At 40.2% G+C, this 20,846-nt stretch overlaps 1 protein-coding gene across 5 annotated transcripts in view; it reads right to left on the bottom strand.

Annotated features, from left to right (window-relative positions):
• Nucleotides 1–20,846, bottom strand: part of LOC112568215 (neuronal acetylcholine receptor subunit alpha-10-like) — an 88,832-nt gene that overhangs the window by 56,191 nt on the left and 11,795 nt on the right. Inside the window, exons 2-3 of one of the 5 annotated variants that reach the window (XM_025245405.1) lie at nucleotides 2,909–3,252; nucleotides 2,388–2,726 (exon numbers count right to left, since the gene is read on the bottom strand). In XM_025245405.1, coding sequence (XP_025101190.1) covers nucleotides 2,388–2,484 — 97 coding nt within the window. In that variant the 5' untranslated portion in view covers nucleotides 2,485–2,726; nucleotides 2,909–3,252. Of the gene's footprint in view, nucleotides 1–2,387; nucleotides 2,727–2,908; nucleotides 3,253–20,846 lie in introns of those variants that run through there. The other 4 variants (XM_025245396.1, XM_025245413.1, XM_025245430.1 and 1 more) reach the window with 4 other exon arrangements.

The following is a 20,846-nucleotide window of genomic DNA, read 5'->3' as shown; positions in this document are numbered from 1 at the left end:
TACCTATCTAGCTACTTATCTATCTAGCTGTCTATCTATCTGAAAGTGTGTAAGAAAATGGTTGCTTGGATAAATGTTTGCGCATGGAATCCGACTTTCTCGGAAAGTTTTTGAGCCTGAGAGACTGCCACAGGACGATGAGGTATGGATTTATGTGACTGCCTTTGTGTCAAAAATTCTCAGTCTTAATCACGTGACTGCAGCCTCATCTGGAGCGCGTTAGGGGGAGCGATCCGTCACTGGCTGTAGGGAACAATGGCCTGGGTCCCTGCAGGCGAAGATTAAGGCAGTGGTGGTGGTCAGGGAAACACATTTGGTCCCCAAACCATTTGTTAACTTTTCTTTGCGGCGGTGCATGCTCCAGATATGCAAGCAGTGTCATTGTGTGCGATAAGGGCGGAGTAAAGCTACAATTATTTTATGTGTACAAAATGATGCGTGCATACTTAGAAGTAAAGAATTTTGTCTCTAAAAACTTATTAGTAAAGTAAATTGAAAGTTGACTTTATGTGTTTTCATTGTTAAAAGAAAAAAATAAGTGCATACTCCAGAGCTCAGATTATCCAGTTTAATTTTAAGTATTTATCAACTCTCTTTCAGGATATTTCAATGAAGACTAAAATAATGCTTCATCAGATAACATATTTGTGATCTATAATAATATATAATCATAAACGTTTAATCTTAGACAAGGACAATGACATTTTTAAAAAAGATTTATTGGGTGTACCTGTTCAAGATAACTTTTTGACGAAAATATATTGAGGTAAATAAAATGTAAGATATAATACATAACCGTAAAAAGCTAATTTTAAATACGACGTGTTCAATAATAAAAAAGCAGCTACACATTTTGATCGTCCAGACTGCTTTTAAATTAGCGAAACATAGCTCGTACTGTAAGAAATTCCGAAAAAAGTCAAAGACTGTAAAAATAATGAATCATATTGGGATATATGATCTGTAAGTCTTGTAGAGCTGCATGCCATAGACTGAACGACGGGGAGTGCGGAATTTCAAACTATAAAAATAACAAACATCAAAAGTAAGATAATAAGTCAGCTGCTCGTTGTCCTCATTGATTACTCACTCAGTAGCTTTTCTTTTCTTTTTTTCTTTTTTATGTGAACGTGTAAAAACCCTGTGTCTGTATGACTGTTCAAAAATGTGCAGCAAAAGATTTCTTCATATCCAAACAGAATGTGCGCCCGACCGTGCCTGTGACTTTCAAACTTCTTAAAGTATGATCTTTCTGTGTTTTCACTCTATGATTTGTAATTCCCAAACTCAAACATACATGGATGTCAGTTAAGTACATGCGAAACTCCATGAAATGGTCTTTGCGAATGCTTTTGCTGTCCTCTCAGTCAATCACAAGCAGTGCACACTCCATTGATTTTAATCTACCCAGAACAAAGAAACTTCGGGGTATTCATCTTCTTGCTTGCTTTGTTAGTTTCTAGTCTGTCACGGGATTAAAACTAATCATGGACGTACCGGTAGTTTTGGATGAATTTTGAAAAAAATACCTTTACCGATGGCGAACCTGTTCTTTTTGCGACAAATTTAATTCCCGTCAACAAAACTCCAAAACCAAAACCCAAATATTGCAAACAAAACATTGGAATACTGCAGCTAAAGAAGACAAACAAAAGAAAAAATGAAAAAAAATATGGATTAATTAAAACCGCAGTCGGCCATCAGGCTCTAACAACTTTGAAGCCAGAAGAGTGACAAACCAAAAGAAATATGGACGAAAGCACATAAAGTAAAATTTCCCCAAACGAACCAATTTCATTTTGGTTATTGATTATCTTGGTTTGGAGTAACATTTCACATTCCGGAGCTCTTCAAATTAAACAAATAAAAAAAAAAGCATACCTCTGTCATCAGATAGTAAAATCTGCGCCGAAAAGTGAACTTTAGAAGATTTTGAAAGGTTTAGCTTGTTTATTTACGACTCCTCCCCAGAAAGAAACTAAGTAAACGCAGATGACACAGGTTCCATCGCCCTCCCATTGGCAGAATAAGTGCAGCAAGAATGGGCTAAAATTTATATCTAATTATTATGTAAAACAAACCTTTGTATAAAAATGCCACAAAATACAATAGATGCAGATACAGAAAACAAGACTCAAAACCGAACCGGACAAAGGAGAACAAAACTGGACCTGAGTCAACCAAGATTATGTACAACAGATGAAGGAGAAAAAAAACCTCACTGACAATTCCAACAACAGAAAAATAAAGTTTTCTGAGATCAATTGTAACAAGGAAGTGGAAAATAAAGTAAGGTTCGTCTATAGTGCAGACATTAAAAAAAGTTTTAAAAATACAGAGATTTTTGTAGCGACTACGGGACATTGCATGAAGGAAGAGGGACTCACCTGGGCTGGAGGCGACCAGTCGTGACAGAAAAAGATGAAAGACTAGCAGAAGCAGAAGACATCTCGGCAGTTTAGTCAGAGCCCACGATCCGTCCATGCTGAAAGCTGGGATGCACGTAGCTATAACATTCGTCCGAGATCACACGAAAAGCAAGAGCCACGGTTTGGAACAGCAGTCCATAGCAAGTCCCTGGCAAGGAACGTGTTTCAAGAAAAAGTTTCGCTTTCTGTCATCTGCATCGCCTTGGCCCAAGGGACAAAGCAGGTAGAAACACGGAGAAGATTCTCATACCTTCATTATTGCCCAGTTGCGATGACCTCGAGACCTCGGCATACCATCTACCCAAAGAAGAAATAAAAAAATAAAATTCAGAGATAATACACCACCAACACCAGCACACTTGCAGAAGCAAGACAGTTATTCGAATATAAATACCGCAACATGACTAAAAAAAAAAATAAAAGGCATTGCATATCTACTATAAAAATTGTTTTTCCCGAGTTCTTATCCTATAATCAACCTGCATACACAGAGATGCACGGAGGAGCCGATGGCTGAAAGTGAACAGACAATCGAAGGCGGACGTTCTGTCCCAGAAACCCCCCCTCGAGTCAAGTCTTGATATTTTAAGCCCTTACTCAGCCAGCGAAACCAAAAACCCGGTGAGGGGCGTCCTGGCTTCAGTTGTGTGTCTCTAATAGCAGCAGCAGCAGCAGCGGCGGCGGCGGTGGTGGTGGTGGGAGTCGTGGTGGTGGTGTGGCTGTTGTGGCAGTGGAGAGACGAGGAGTGGGGACCGATGGCATAGGCCGGCCGCCGCTGGAAGTCGTGAGAGAGAACCGCCCGCGTTGTGGCTGTCGCTTCCTACTGATATGAAGGAAACACTGAGATACATTCATTGTACAACAAGAGATTTCCTCCTCTGCCAGCTCCACCCTTCAATTTTGTGTCGTATTTCCTGAATCTTTCTCTCATTCTGATCTCTTGTCTTCATGTAGGAGGAGGAAAACTGCTTGACTTGTATTGCAATTGTATTGTATTGCAAGGAAAAAGTGTTGCAAACAATATATACAGATATACAGATTGAATAATACATCAGAGAGAGAGAAAGAGAGAGAAAGAGAGAAAGAGAGAAAGAGAGAAAGAGAGAAAGAGAAAGAGAGAGAGAGAGACTTAAAAATGTACAAATGCAGACGACAATAACAGAGTGAATAATCACATCGACTATCGCAATATCTGCACAGCCCAGAAATATGGAAAAAATAACATCATGAACTGGACACAGATTTTAAAGAAAAACAATAATTCTTAACTCTCTTGTAATTAATGTCTGTCATGCTAACCGTCATGTAACGGCTCCATCTTATATTGCTTATAGTATGTACCTCACTTCATACCTTCATCACTGATTTACGTTCTGCTCTTGTACCTCATCTTTCTGTTGCTCAGCGTGTCTATACGTACCTCACTGTCCACTGGCTGTTATCTTTTATTTATCATTATCGGTCTGGACAGAGAGGGCGATCTGTCTTGGTCGTGGTGCTGCGCGTTTTAAGTTCCCATTCTTCTTCTTCTAATAATGATGATGATGATGATGATTGATGATGATGATGATGATGATGATTGATGATGATGATTGATGATTGATGATTGATGATGATGATTGATGATTGATGATGATGATGATTGATGATTGATGATTGATGATTGATGATGATTGATGATTGATGATGATTGATGATTGATTGATGATTGATTGATGATTGATGATGATTGATGATTGAATGATGATTGATGATTGATGATTGATTGATGATGATTGATGATGATTGATGATGATTATTGATGATGATTATTGATGATGATGATGATGATGATGATGATGATGATAATTTCAGTGAGCAAAGGAGCCAGCACTTTAACCATACGCATTTCTACAAACAGCGTACACAATCCAAATAATTAAAACAACATTTTTATGCTCGGGAATACAATACACTACAGTAAACTGCGTCTTTTTTTCACGTCTGTTGATAAAAAGATGGAAACGGTCCTTCCGGAAGTGGTAAACTACAACAAAATACGGTCCCAACACTTAAACTCAACCACCCAGGGAAGACGGTTGCTAGGGACACACCAGACCTAGTGTTTCGTGCTACAGATAAGAACACCAGGGATGGTGACATCGCAGTTGGTATGAAGGACTTGACAAAAGGACTCTTCCTGCCGACCAGTTATTTCCATCTGTGACCATTTACAAGTGGTGATGTAGTAAGTAGGCGGGAGTCTGTGATATTTGCCGACAGCTTTCAACATCACAGCCTTGGGGTAAAGGTCACAGTAGTCTGTGTGGCAATCAGTGACCTTGCCAGCAGTCTTGCCCACCTTCATCACATAACCTTGTATAGAGAATGCCGAACCACACAAACCAAAGTTGATTGAAAAAGATCAAATAATAGAAAATTAAAATGGCTATTACATTAAATAAGATTTTTTTTTAAAGTGAGTATGTGACCTAATCCAATAAACGAAGTAAAAATTGGTCATGGATCACATCCAAATTAAACACGAAAATAAAAGTAAAAATGTCATTGGCCACTGAAATAAAAGTCACACAATAAGAAGAAACCAAGATGGAAAGAGTCAAGTATAAGAAAAAACAGCATCACTTACAATACTGCGAACTCAGAGAGTACTTATCAAGGAAGAGAAATTTCACAGAAATCATAATTGTGAACAAATAAACAGTTAAATAATAATATGTAAACCTTAACAGGTTCTTAAAAAATAAATCGAAAATTACACCAGAATATAACTGGAAAGTAGAGAAATGAATAGAAATCGACGAGAATTCAAAAACAAAATCCGCGCTTAAAGCAATTCACACAAAAAATTTTGTGAGACGAAACAGCTAGAGTAAGATCCCAAATGATAAACACAATTTAAAAGAAAGAAAGACAAAGAAGAAAAAAAAAGAAGAATGAATAACAGAAGACCTTTTTTTAGTCCATTTATTACTCTCCCTTAGGGTTCTCATGTAGGACTCCTGTCTTTCAGTGGAACAGGAATAATTTGTTTTCTGTCGCATTTTTTTTGGTCACCAGCGCAGCAAGACACTAGAGTGATCGAGAGAGAGAGTGTGTGTGACGTCAGGTTGAAAAAGAAAACAGGTAAACTAGTTGACAACCACACCTGTACTACGTTTACAGATCGCTAGACAGACCTGTAGGCTACTCTGTGTTTTTGTTCCCCTTGAAATCAGTTTCTATTCGCCTTTAGACCTAGCTTGTATGAGGCATCCCTGTCTGACCAATCACAAGCAGGCATGGACATATCACGTGACGAGATTAATACTCAGGCCAGCGCTCTTCAGCGTCTTCGTCAACATGGCGACCAGCTACTGCATGTGGATGATGTGGATGGGGTGGATAATGTGGATGGTGTGGATGGTGTGTACGGCTGCAATAACTGTGTGACGAAAGGAACAGCCCCAAGGACTGTTTACATGTTTAGCACCGCTGGCCAACGAAGGGGACAATACAAAGGGTTCTTAGATGTTTATCTGCATGCTGGACGATGACAAGATCGCCACGAGAGCTGCTCCCATGTTGAGCACGCGCATGTGTTCTATGCTAAAGAGAGGGAAGTCATTGACGTGCTGGGAACATTCATTACGGGTAACGAGCCAGGAAATTACCTGCATATGCTTTCTGATCTGCTTGTTTGTACTCTCTCTGGGATCCTTTGTTCATTCAGAAGCAAACAGAACAGTCAAAAAAAAAAAAAAAAGCCAAACAAAAACCATCCTGCAGCCCATCGACGCGGCAAACACGATCCACGGAGAGTCAAACGTCTGTTGGTAGTTCCACATCCAGGCAGGGCTGGTCTTCACAAATAGATGGCCTTTGACACTGCCTTCCTAATCGATCGGGAGTAATTACTAACCCTTGTTAAATATCAGTCGACCCGAATGAAACGTTTGTTTGAACTGAAAGTTTGTGGCTGTACTTTTAGCACCATACAGGAGTATTTTATTTAATAACGACCACCAATAATAAGAAACATAAACACGACAACTAACATTAGCATGATAAAAACACAAACATAATAAATCACTTAAACACTAACATAAGAATAAAAAACAACTTTAAAAAACACAACAAAAACAAAAACACAATACTAATTAAGGTTGAAAAAACACAATAATAATTTAAAACTGGAAAAAGCTAATTCAATAAGAAACAACACAACAAAAATTTAACCTTAACACAATAAAACAATCATAAACGCTAACAATAATAAATGCAATATTAACATAATAAACATACACGTCAACACCAACACAATAACAAACACTAACATAAACGCTAAGACAAACACAATAACAAAAACTGTCACAAGCACTAAAACAAACACAATAAAAACAATACCAAACACAAATACTAAGAAACATAAGAAACACAATGCCAATAACAACACAAAAACAAACATAAATACTAACAAAATGTCAATCACAATGAAATGTCTAGTGACCCGGGGTTCTCAACCAGTGGTACGCGTACCACAGGGGGTACGGCAAGGAGCATGAAGGGGTACGCAGCGACATAAATATTTACTGCTGCAATATGAAAATAAATATTTTATGCGCGAACTTACGTGCGAGGGGTACCCGCGGACATACTGTCCCCTATGGGGATACAGTCGCGAAAAAAGTTGAGAATCTAGTGTCTAGTCTATCTTTCCCACTCACTACTTTGTTATACTTACACTTTCCAAAAAGACAAAAAGTGCGCATGCGCGGACCCAACTAGATCTACTCTCACTACATCCGGCGAACTCCCGGTGAACTGCGGGACACAAAAGAGTTCTGTCTATTTATGGGAGGCTATAATCACGGGATGGGACGCTAGCATAAGAAGCTACAAATATTAAAAACTAATGGAGACTGGCGAGGGGGCGTCCTCTCTCCTACAGGGGAAGTAATCCATAGTCGTCATGGTATCATAAGAAATACCCAAAGTGTTTGGGCTGTGGGCTTTTTTTTACAATCTTCCTACTGCACTCGGACGATCTTTTGCCTTCCGGTTGTTGTCCTTTGTATCAACGAAATGCTTTTACTGCGATGTTGACTCTTGGATGCTCAGCCATGCGTCGATAAAGTGTTTTGTGTGTATTTTGCGCGCGCGCGTGTGTTTGTGCATGCGTGCATCTGTATCTATCGAAAAGAGTGAGATAAATGGGTAAAAAAAAGATAATAGGACAACAACTCATAAATTTATTATTTCAGATGCCAGGCAGTTCAGCATCTGTATTTTAAAAGCGAGCGCGAGTTCTGGTTGGTTCCTTTTCCAGAAGTAAGTACTCGCTGGCATTTCACCCCGAGCAAACGTCATCAGCCTGCACCCGGGAGTCCCAGGGTAGCCGCGAATTAAACCATTCCAGACGCTGTCTGTAGCAATTTGGGCGCGTGCCTCGCTAGGCATCACTCTCCTATTGATCTCGTGAAAGTCTTCTGCCACGCGCATCAGTGGCGAATATATTTATGGACAAAGAAAGCGGCCTATTGATCATGGCGCGCGGAGCTGGACAAACTCGTGATGCGGAACACTGCGGCCGCGGTTGACGTTGTTTTTATCGCTGACCAGCTGCAACACCAACTGCAAGCGCCAGCGACCTCACCATCGCAGACCTTTTAAAATAACAGTTGGGTTGTTGCGCGCCCATTAGACGTTGATAGCAATCTGATGTTGTCCAACTTTTACAAATGCGCCGACAGGCAGAGAAGGGAGGAGGGAGGGTTAATTGTCACTGTTCAAATAAAGAGTGAAGTGCTGTAAGGTCAGGCTGAATCGACTATTGCTGCTAACCTCTGTCTCTTTTCTCTCATTTTTTTATCATGATATTAATAGCGTTACTGAATACGATTTGAAAGGACCGTTGGAGCATGCGCAGTCCAGTGTAAGCATGGCTGTTGCTAGTTCCTGTTCCTCTCCACTTGTGTATCACTACTCAAGGCAGTTGAGAGAAAAAGATTGCCACAACTGCTCAGAGGGTATTGTTCCGCCGAGACAAATCCCTTGTTCATTGTCCGTAAATATTGAAATATCTTCCGCGTCATAAAGTTCTGTGTGTTGTGAAAAGAAAGATGATGAAGATGTTTTATTCACAGCTTATTTCACTCTGTCCAGTTCACTAGAACGTGTAAAGTTAGAAAAAAGAAAAAGAAAAAAAAATTGTGTATTTGGCGGATGAACAAGAAACTGTGGGCGCTAATGGGATTAACGAGAACTAACAATTATCAGCTAAAGAAGGAATGAATGTTCTGAGAAAATGCAAGTCACAAGATAAAAATTAAGCCAGAGAGTAAGAGGAACAGAGCTAAAGTATTAATTGGGAGGGGGATAATCAATGAATGCGTACTAAATTAGCAGAAGAAGTGGAACAAACTTTTATTAGACAGCACCCGGTCCATCATTTTCCCAATTTTTGCGATATTTTCAGAAATTGGGAGCGGCAAGCCATCTAAGCAGATCATAATTAATTAATTGCTGGTGGAGGTTCAACGTTCTTCTCTGTACCTTCTTCCGAGAAGGGTCACAGGGTCAACACAACATGCTGTAAAAAGCACTGGTGTGTCTGTTGAGAATATTTGTTAAAGAAGCAATTGAATACTTAGCTTTTATGTCTGAAATGATCAGAAAATGACGAGTATGATGAGGAGTTCTTGGTCGCTGGACAAGAGCCGGGATGTCTAAGTTGTGTGATGTGTTGTCTAATGTGTTTCTTCAAGAAAGCCAACAGCTTGGTTTGATATTACCACTTAATATCATGATATTCTAGCATCTTCAACCACCCTCCAGTAGTGAATGCAGTGCCACGTGTGCAAAGTATTCACGTCCAAAGACAGAGGGGAGAGATATTGGAAAGAATGATTTCTTCAAAATTCTGTCAGCAGCAAAGAATGATTAGGATGAAGGAACACTGATGATGTCCCTTGAGAAATATCAGGAAGATTGAAGTGAAGACAGTGATTAGGTACTCTTGCCAGCGCTTTGCCAGCATGAAGGTATAGTGCGGTGCAGAATGTGTTTTTATAATGATTAAGTAAAGATCTCAGCGTCGTTTTTCAGTTTGGGAGGGTATATTTTTTGCTTTGGAAATAGTCGGTTACATACATAATAACAGAGGGAGGGAGAGGGAGAAAGACAGACAGAGGTAAACTTGTGCAAAAGTTCGCACTTATGGATCCTACCGGTTCACTCCTTCATGTTCACCATCCACATTTTCCTTTGTTCACCTGGGCATCGTTTACCTTCCAGAGAGCCCTGTCTGACCGTGTTGGAACTAATGACTTTCACGAAACAGGATCACCACACTCGTAGGACTTCAGAAACCCCTAATTGCAACAGTTGATTAGCGTTAGTTGGTCTGGTTTGTCCACGTGACCTGGCACGACACTGTCGTGAAAAACTGTCATTGAAGTACTTTGGAGGGTGGTCGACGACTGTGGCCTGAAGAAAAACTGGTTTAAGAACCTGGCGGAATGGGAGGTCGTCTTCTGCAACACCTGCTCACTATTGCCCAAGACAAGAGTAAGTGGCGGGCCTTGTCACCTGTCTGGTCTATCCATTTACTTCCCTTATCCCCGCACCAACGTGAGGGACCTCTATAGAGCGCTTCGATGGTTTGGACGAGAATCACTTCGGCATCGAATTTCCGCATCCCACGCCAAAGCCCCTTGTGCCAGACTCTGTAAAATAATTTTTTTTTGAAGTCGATGAGTTTATGATAGCGCTCTCTACGATGTTGTAGACGTTTTCATTTTAAAAAGTGATCCTGCCTGCTTTGAATCCGGTTTGCAGTTCCAATAATTGCTCCTCAGCAATAGCGTGTTACCTTTAGCTTGACCATGCTTGGATAGCTGACTGATGGTGCAAGGGGGTATGACAAGCGACTGCTTCCATTCGTTTGACCACTGTTTCTAATCCCAAATTTGTTGGACACAGCGAAGTAGAAGACCTTCACCGTTTCTTCCTTTCCATGATTTCGCTACTCCACTGGGAGGTTGTCGACGCCAAGGGATTCCTCCTTTCAGACTGCGTGCTGACCATTCGACCTCTTTTCGTCGGACTGGTTCTGCAGGCTCATCGGCAGTAGAGGATGTTGGGGCTGTCTCCAGGGGGAAATTGGTGAAGGTAGTTTCATTATTCAGTCCATCGGTTTACAGCCTTTTCTTCTGCGAGAAGGTGACCGTTGTTTTTCGTCGATAACTGGCGTTTTCTGCGCACCTGTTTTGGTGAGGGTTTTCAGCAAACGATCGAGACAGCTTAATTAATAATTAATATGGCGATTCTTGTTCTTATAAAGATAAATTGATATTTTATTCAAAAACTTTGGAACATTTCATTTTAATTTAAAAACTTAAAGATGTAAGAAAAGAAATGTAAAACCTTTTGTATTACTGCGCGAAACGAGAAGAAGGTCGGAAAGTTTGCATGAAAGAGCAGCTGGTTCCTTCTCTGAAGTTTGGTTTATAAGTAGAAGTAAAAAAAGGTGCCACTCTTCGTTGGCAATCTGGGTCAACAAGACTGGAATCCATCTGATTTTCTTGTTTCTCTTGATAGGCCAGACCACCTTAAACTGACTTTCTGACGATGGTCCATTGGAACATCTGCTCTACCTACCATTCTTCCGGCTAACGAAGTGTCTCGGTCATGATGAAATATCAGTAACATAATCACATCGAAACAAAGGTCATCATTCTTAGCAAGGTATACATGGCTGTAGGTTAGCCAAAAATGCATCAAGCTGAAAGGAGGGTCAGAAGACAAATGAATTGATATACAGAAGTTGTAAGAGAATAATCAAAGCTGTTCTTTGCCCAATAAATATGGTGGGACGTCTGATGAAGTTTTTATATGATTATTTAAAATCTGTGTGAACTTGGGCAAACGTTCATTAATGCCGTTCTTAACCTGGCAGTGTGCCGAAGCATCAAACCTCCAAAGTGCCCTAAAGTTCCATTGTATAGGCAAATGTTTTGGCAATGCATTGTCAAGAAAGTTCGGACTTAGCACGTGGACCTCTGTTTGAATGTGCGGAACGTTCGCCAAAATAATTGGATTTTTGTGACCTTCACGCAGAGCGCTCGACGACATTTCCTCGATTAAAAAGGGCCTTAGGGGCAGCTGCCCTGTAAGGTGAACCGAAACTCCTCAAGAAATTAGAAAACTCTGGAAAAAGTCAACTTGTCGTCTGGAGAAAGTGGACCAGAAATTTAAAGAAATTAACATTAAATAAAAAAATAACAACAACAGGCCATGCATGCGAAGTGTCAATGAAATGTAAAATAAAAGAAAGAATTCAAACTCTTAATTGAAACTAACACAAATTTTCACAAACCCCCCTTGAAGAACTGAGAGAGCAACAATAGCGACAAAAGACCCACACGAATACAAAACTACATCATCAACAACACATTTAAATCCTGGAGACGGCTGTTATCGTTCCAGCCAGCAAAAAAAAAAAAAACCAAGAAAAAAAATAAAAAATAAAAAAGCACTCTATCACAATCAGCTCGCAGCAATATTCACAAAAGTACAAACTGAATATTTAACAATCATTCTTCGGCGGGAAAACTCGGTCGTAAACGGTTCGATTATCCCCACCAAGATGAACGCAAACATCGGCGTCCTCTGACGTTTGGTGGGGTCTCTGGAGCCGATAATTTGAGCCAATCATTTCCACACATGACGATGACGTCACTGCCGCAAGGTAAATGAACTAAGACGCGGGCAAAGGGCCGACAATTTAGTTTAGCACGATGTGCAAGGTCGGTCACTACATTCTACGATTGGGTATTGATTGCTCTCCCTTTCCTAGCCCGGATGGATAATTTTCCCTCCAACGGTTAGTACTCCGCTGTCTGATGGAGATCTAAGAGACTAATTACTGATTTGTTTCTTGAGCTGTTGGATGACCCCAATCTAGTGGCGACTGCACACCGGATAAACATGGCTACAAAGGAGGTGTGATTGCTGGAAATTAAAATAACGCCCGAGCCAGCTTCTTGCGCGCGAGCACGAGATACACACGTGAAGACGCGCGTGCCTGCTCACACACACAAACACGTACGTATGGGCGTAATGCAATAAGTCAGACAACGCAGCAAAGGGGAATAATGAAAAAAAAAAAACCTTTTAGATCAGATAAGCGTAGTTTATATTGTATTTATGCATGTTTGGAAGTCCTCGACATCGAGAGATACCCCATAAATGTCAACCATACTTAAGAAATAGTTTGCAAAGAAATGTGTCCGAAAACTTCCCTGCAAACAAATGTTTAAAAATCAGATTCAAGTTATGGGAAGAATAAAAGTCTTTATTTACTCATGTCTTCTTGGTTTACCCTTTTAAACCTGTGTTAAAAAATAAACCACATTTACTAGTAGGATGAGATAGACATTTTGAACTGTAGAGAGTTAAGGGATAATGTTGCGAAAATATGATTAGTTGCTCGTACTACATGAACTTTCTTTGCTCTTATCTTGAACGAAGTATTACGAACTGTGAATGGTTCTTCACATACAAAGATGGGTCCTGGAAGACAGTCAAGATTTTACGGCAACGGGACTTGTTGGCCACAAAAGAAGGTAAATGATGGTTGGAGGTACAAGGCTTGTTGACCCTGTAGGGCCAAAAGCTGGTGAAGCGGGCATTCTTTCCACCGATGTGCACCGCCTAAGCGAAAGGGTTCTCTGTTAGATAGATATGGGGGCAAGGGAGAAATTATGTTCTCATCTTCATTCAGCTGGAATTGGAAAGTGTCCCAAACCCCGTCCTTCCTTCCCAGACAGTGTAATATATTTATGTCTCTGGCAGTAAATTTCACATCGGCCGCTGCCCTGCAAGTTCAGAATGAATTACTGGACTGAGACGAAACCCTGCGATAAACTCGCATCGGCCGATTACTCAAGTTTGTTGATGATGCCAATAACAAATGTTTTGTTTGCTGGCTAAGCTAATGCGAGCATTATCATTATGCCGGAACTTCGCCTCTCTCTGGCTTCTCATTGGTGGGTTTTGAATGTCCTGTCACGTGGTAAACAACGTTGTTTGGTCTTTATTTATATATAATATAAAACACACAGGATATATATATATGCGTTTGGTATACAATGTGTTTGTGTTCTCTTACCTAGTACAAGGAAGGATCATGCTTTGCTATCCTCCAACTTCAAGAGCTTCATATTAAGGATCTTGTGTAAGTAGATGAGGTGTCGGTGGCCAGTGACTAACGAAAGGGCTTGGGGTTTCTGTCTTGCCAAATTACATACTAAGCACTGCTAACACTCGGGAAACCTTACTGTGCCCACAGACAGCTTACTGGCAGACCCTCTGATGAGGAATCCGAATAAACTATGCAGCCAATTTCGGATGCTGTCAGTAGAGGAGATGTTTATAGCAAAGACTTTTACAGAATATGGTCTCCATAATGTTGTCGTCATGTTTCTGAGTGCTGGAAAAGTCTCTCAATTATTTTTTAAAGGCACTGCTGCTGGAAAAAAAATAGTAAACAGGTCTGAAATGTTTGTTAACTCTTTAAAGTTCATTCAGTTTAAGTTTGGAAAATATTTACTCCGTGGTTGAGAAAGAAACTGAAGAGAGTTAACATTATAGAAATGTTCTTCTAAAAGAGTAATAAAACATCTTGATTATTATTTTTGTAACACGAATTTTCAGGAAAGGAGAGAATCGTCCGGAATATCTTTTAACTTGTATAACGCAGTTCCAGCGAGAGAAAAAAAAAAAAAACAAAAAAAAAAAAAAAAAAAGAAGAAGAAGAAATGCACTGCACACAATTAAATTTTTTTCATAGCTTTTCTTTTAGCCACCACAAAAAAGCAGCTTTATCGGAGAGTTTTGAACGAGGTGATAGTTATAAACAAACTAAAAAACTTATCATAAACTCGCTAAATATGTAGTTAATTACTTGTGTACTTATACTCTAGCTTATTCAGCATGATAAACGTATGAACAGATTTTGTAGTCTTTGTGACCCTTGTCACCAGACGCTCAATCAGACCCCCATGAGTGCTAACCCCTTCCATCGTTTGCAGTCGAAAACCCATTGTACTAGGTGGAGGAGTCAGCTATAAAAAGGTTAAACACCCCAAAACGACAAAGACAAAAATGCTTGCCAGAAATTACACCCTCATTCTCAAGAAAGTAACCACTACCTATTCAGACAGACGTTTCCGTGCAGGACTGACCACAGGAAGGGAAACACAAATTTTCTGCGCAAAGATGAAAGAAAAATTGTCGGCTGTGACAGTAGTCTCGTGCATTCACGCCATCATGAGCAGACACAACACCGCAGCCTTCTACACCCGGTGAGCCGAGCGCAAGGAACGACCGTGGGCCACAGACCTACACCACGTGGTGCGGCCATGAGGAGGAGACAGGACGGAGGGTCTCCTGTCTGTGCCCGAGCGTTGCGAGGACGCGCAGACTCTGGGGGGATGGCGTCAGCACGGAAATTTCGTGGCTCGCACCTCCAGACGCTTTTAATTAACTGGGCTCAGTCTCTGGACTTCACACGTGTCGCCGGGGACTTTCAAGATGGACGTTAATAGTGGGCACACGAGAGGCGACTAGAATAATGATCGACCTCATCATGCGCTGACCCCTTCTCGTGTATTTCATTTGGATCACGGTGAAATTATAAAACTTGTCCAAAATGAGGCTTGTCGAGATTTATCGGACATGGTGCTACGAAGTAGTAAACAGAGTGATAAAAACACTGTTCTGGCTTCCAAATATTTTTAAGTCGATGTATTGGAGTCGCTGTTTAATGATAAAATATTATGATTAAGGATTTATCTCTGTGCATTTAAACGTGTGAATAGCTGTCAACTTTCTCAATTCATTTGTAGAACAGTTTTTCGTGCTGCTTCTCTCTCTATGTAAATATAATTTCAAGTTTCAAAAGAAAAAAAACAAACAACAAACCCCCCCCCCAAAAAAAAAAAAAAGCAACCTCCAAACAAACAAACAACAACAACAACAGACAAAAAAACAAAAAACAAAACAAAAAACAGAACAAAAAACAAACAAGTAACAAAAAAAACAACAAACAAACAAACACAAAAATGCAGAGAGAGTGACTAACATCTTAATCACTGCTTGATTAAGACAGTTCATAAGAAATTCGACTAATTTGTGTCTAAATTTTAAGCCAACAATTTTTTCTCATATTACGATCAACGTGCAGATTGCGGATATTAACGTTTATCTCGTTTTTTGTTTCTGGCACAACATGGATGTTGGCTTTCATTCGTTAGTTGAGAGCTTTAACCTCATGACCACCCACCTACCCGGATGTGGTATCACAGAATTTGGACAGCCTCTCCTGCTTCCACGAATAATTTGGAATCACTCTCAGCTTGTTCTCTACATTCGACCTCTTCGCTCGGTGTCCCTCTCTCTACCAGTCGCTTTATGCTCGAGCTTTCAGACGGCATCGCTCTTGGGATTACGACGAGGACAATGTAGTGATCTGGCAGAGACAGCTGACATATCGGCAAAGGAAAGAGGACAGTTTGATAAGATCGGCAAAGACGTTTCCTAGAAGGAGAGGGTGTAGAACATTAAATAAGTTAGAACCAACAAGCTTTAGTCGTATAGCAGTCGACATAATTAATAATTAGACGTATGAAACCATTGCATATAATTGATTATCAATTCTAGAAAACAATCTTTGAAACTGTTCCTTATGGTCTTAATTAAAGCCTTGTTATGGCATTGAGGTAGTAAAGTTGGAGATGATGTGTTTAGTAAACGAGTAAAAATGTACCATGCAGTATAGTTTAGTTAGACAAAAGTGAATAAATAATTGGAGTTCTAAACTGTCACACAATATGGAAGTTGTTTGGTAAGCTAAATGATTGTCTAACATCTGAGTATTTTGTGAACGAACAAAAGGAGAGCAAGTTAACAGCCAAACCTCATACTATCATACTACTGAGGGATCAAGGCAGAGTAACAGTTGTTAATGTACTTTTGTCTGAGGAACATTTGAAACTGTAGAAACTTGTCGACTTCATAGACATCTAGCTTGATGCTGATTCTGTTCCACTTGGGAAAGTGTTACAAGTCTAAAGTTGTGTCTACATCTCGTAATAATAATTACATTTTTAAAGTGCATTTCCACGTATGGAGGCTCCATGCACTCTGCATGAAAGATTACAAACAAATTGACAGTTATCCATTTAACAAAGAAACAATAGCATCAACAAACGGATGAAGCCGTGGCAAACATAAAAATTTGAGGACGAAGATGAGGAAATGAGAAATGATCAGGAGAGTTCTCTGGATAATGAAAAGTTTTTTTGAAAAAAATGGGTTTTGAGGCAGGACATGAAAGCTTCGAACGTAGCTACAGTTTTATGAGTAGAGAATTATAAACATTTTGGGAAACGTTCATGCAAAGAACACTTAATTGGCTGAGAGCAACGATTGACAAAACCGTTTCAGTGATACTAAAAGTAGAAGCGATAGGGTTTGGTGTAAAGTGGACGTGACAATAGTGGATAAAAAGTAAACAGTGAAGACGGCTGAAGTTGAAAGAAGGAACATTAACAGCAAACTATGCTTAAAAAGATTTATTGAAATAAAACCGTTAAACAAATAAAGAACGCACGTGAGACACATAAAAACATAACATTCAGCTGCCAGACCATCTACACATCTCTAAGAAAGATATATTTGGAAGAGCAGGCTCTCCAGAGAAAATCAGTTTGTCCTCCGTCAATACTGGAGCCGAGACCTGACTTCCTTCCACTCCCTGGTTTTGCAATCCCTCATTTCTTTCCCATCTTCCAACAGCACGAGCAGTGGAATTAATTTCAAGCGAACGTGCTACGAGCTGCAAACGACTGCCAAAACATTCCACAAATTGAGGGAAAGTTTGAATCAACAAAAGGAAACTCGTTTTACATATAGATACAGCAGCTTCGGTGACCACCCTGACTGAAAAACGATTTATTCGGATGGAAAACTTTTTTTTGTGATTGCCATTTGAGCGTTCTGTCACGTATGTTCTAGAACTGCATGCTTATTTATATATAGCAGAAGAGTTTTCCATTGAAAAATATATTTTGGTTCATATTACATCAAGTGATAATAGTTCATCAATGCGATAGCACCAACATCTCTAAACTGTTTTGGAATCCATCGCGACCTCGGAATAATAGAGGTGCAATGAATTGAGGAGGGAGACGTTAAGATCAAAGCAGCAGCAAGGTCAGAGGTCAAAAGAAGTATAAAACAAGCGAGTTCTGAGAGAATGGAAGAGAGTTATGAGGTCGGGAGCTTCATATGCCCAGACTTTGTGGGATGAGGGATGGTCGTGAAATGTTTGTAGGAGGGAAGTATTGCCAGACACTTGTTCGTAAAATAACAAAATGTGACCAAAGTTCGTGGGGAGGAAATCTGGACTGAAATATTCCGACAGAGCGAGTTGGTATGTACAAACCGACTAGTGTTTCGTGGTCAACTGTGGAATGACCACACAGACCAACAGATACAAACCTCACGTGCTGATTGACCACTATATATAAACACTCGCACCAGGATGCACGCACGCACGCACACATTTGTCTCCATAATGATTACCCGCAGGTGTCACCACGGCATATTAAAATTTAACGAAGGGGAGCAAAGAACCGCTCTACCAGCCAGAATAGTTAGCCTGATCGATTCTCTTTCTTTCTTATACAGACTTTCCCCTAACACCATAAGCCTTGACCTCTAACCTATTCCCTTCCCTCCATCATCGCGAGTCTGTGTGTATGTTTGCGCACACGCGTTCGTGAATGTGTGTATGCTTGTGTGTGTGTGTTTACAGGCATGTTAGAGTGAATTATGTGTGTAGGTGGCTGTTGTGGTGCTGGGTGGTGGGCTCCCTGCTGATGTTAATTAAGCAGGCTGTGCTTACCGTACGTCACAGGCGAGGCATCTGTCTACAAGCTAACGGTTCTTGAACGTTTCCTGATTTTTGATGCACAGCCCGCTGACCCTCTGAACTGTGATATATCTTTCTGCCACGTGTTTCCCCTAGGAGAGCACGTAGCAGCAAAATTCATTAGGTCTAGAATCATCTTTTGTTCGATGCCTTATGGTCTTCAAAATCCATAAAAGGAACATTCCCTTGAGGTGCTCACAATTTGTTTTGGTTTGAGAGCTAAAAGCTTGGTATCTCTACCGCAGCTAACTTGCTCGCGCGAGTGTTCATTGTGATCAGGCGACCAGTCAGAAGCAATTTACTTTTGAAGAAACTTTTGCAAGAGCAGTGTAGAAAGCAAAACATAGAAGAAGGCTATTTGGAATACCCTCTCAGTCAGATATCACTTTAAATTACGAGATCTTAGCATGTTTTTAAAAAATGTTTACTGTTTATTTTAAAGACTAATGCATACGACACAGAGTTCAACGAGGTCACTTAAAAGTCGGCTTGACTTCCCGTTAAACTGATTTTACACAAAGGAGATGCGTTTGTAACTTTTGACAAAGTTTTCCAAATCTTATATATGACCAACTGTAAAAACTTTGTCAGTCTTGGTTAAACATTCGTCCATACGAGTCGCATTAAGAACGACCTTTAACCCCGTGAATTTAAAAATGCGAATCCGCATTTTATATGATAAAAAAGTTTTAATATGTATAAAGTCTACTGTAGCCACAATAAGCTTTTTTCTTTACTGAGATCTTATGTTTTTCTAACATCATAACTACTTTAAAACTTCAAAACTCACTAAACTTATATGTCATATGCAATAAGAGACATGTTGACAATGGCGGATATGATGTTGTCAACACGACGCCGGCCCCTTCATAAAGAAGGAAATCGTGGGCTGAGTTCTCTTGTAGCCAGAGATACATTCAGTGTATACATTGTTTACGTTAGTTTTTCCCCAAAGGATGCTCTGTGACTCTCCTGCCTGCCAAATGTTGTAATCTCTAGACGATTTCATTGTGGCGACCACCACAGCCCAGTTCACTGACAGAGATTAGGACACTCGCGTGTTATTCCAGCAAACTTCCCGTCAAGACCTTTCAGTAGGTCACGGCAAGAAGACTTTGAGCAGTGCCAGAACTCATTCCCATCGCAAATTGAGGCTGGACAAGGCGAAAGCTCATTATCGAGGTAAAATTCCATTGAGTGAGGCCAGCGATCTCAACCTCTCCGAAGTTGACTTAGTAAAGGGCACAGGACCATGGCAAAATTTACAATGTGCAGACCGACAGATTACTGTAAGGAGAAAAAAAAAAAAAAAAGAAAAAGAGAAAAAGTTAGAGACAATTCGGTAAGAAAAGCACCCTGCGGGAAAATTAGTTTAGGACCTTGTTAGCGTATATCAAGTAAATTTTTCAAAGCGCAAGACTTTCAAGAACATAAGTTATTCTTCACTTAGCTAACAGGTCGTTATTTTTTTTGCAGTATACACTCACTTGTGATCCCGAAGGCGGCTAACACATTCACTCTGCTTTTACACTCAAGAAAAATTTGAGGATTTATTTTCATTGTGAATGAGACCGAACATTTTGAGCCCCCAAAACGAAAGATCATTGTTAAGAACACTGAAAACAGAAGAACGTCGTAAGAAAAGAAGAAAGAAAACCAAGAAAAGAGAAAGATGAGGAAAAAGAAAGAGAAACGATAGAAAGGAGGAAATGAAGAGTTATTTCCAAAGTGTCTGCCAAACATTGTTGCCATAAAATCGATAGGCATCGTTTCCAGTGGGGCACTTCCAGCCTCTTGGGATAAGTGGTGGTTGATGTGGGTGAAGCAGCCCATAGACATAGATACAAGCGAGTAGATGATTAATACAGCCAGCCGTGAACAGAAGATCCACTTAATAAATAGCGAAAGTGCTGGATAACTGTGGACATGTCCACACCCTATGATCCAAAAATGTTGGGGAGATGTTTTCTTGGACAAAAGATCGCAGTTCGCTGCCTGAACTTGAAGTCTAATCTTCTGGCAACATCGTTCACATCGCTGTCAGTGTATTCACGATGCAAATTGTTTAGACTTCAACAAAGCTGACTTTTTTGCACAAAGTTATGCCCGTTCGCTACCGAACGTTTCGAAAGTTTGTATAAAATTTGACAGCAGGTGTCAGGACACCATTTAAACAGACACGCAAGTGTTCGTGATTGGACAAACGATGAAGGGGAGTAATTTTGACGTCACGAAATGACTAGAGTCGTTTGCCTTCCCGTCACATTATCCTCATTTTTACTTTGTTCAGAAGTTTTTGAAATCGTCTTCAGCTTGTGACAAACAGAATAGGAGCTCCTGTCGGTAACGAGGAGTCTGTACACAAAAAAGAAGAAGAAGGATGAAATATTCAAATATGTGTTCGCGTTCTTCTTGAACGCAAATTGTTTATACAGTTG

The sequence above is a fragment of the Pomacea canaliculata genome, linkage group LG1, assembly GCF_003073045.1.
Source record: "Pomacea canaliculata isolate SZHN2017 linkage group LG1, ASM307304v1, whole genome shotgun sequence".
Lineage (NCBI taxonomy): Eukaryota > Metazoa > Mollusca > Gastropoda > Architaenioglossa > Ampullariidae > Pomacea > Pomacea canaliculata.
This window is presented reverse-complemented; position numbering and strand designations above follow the sequence as displayed.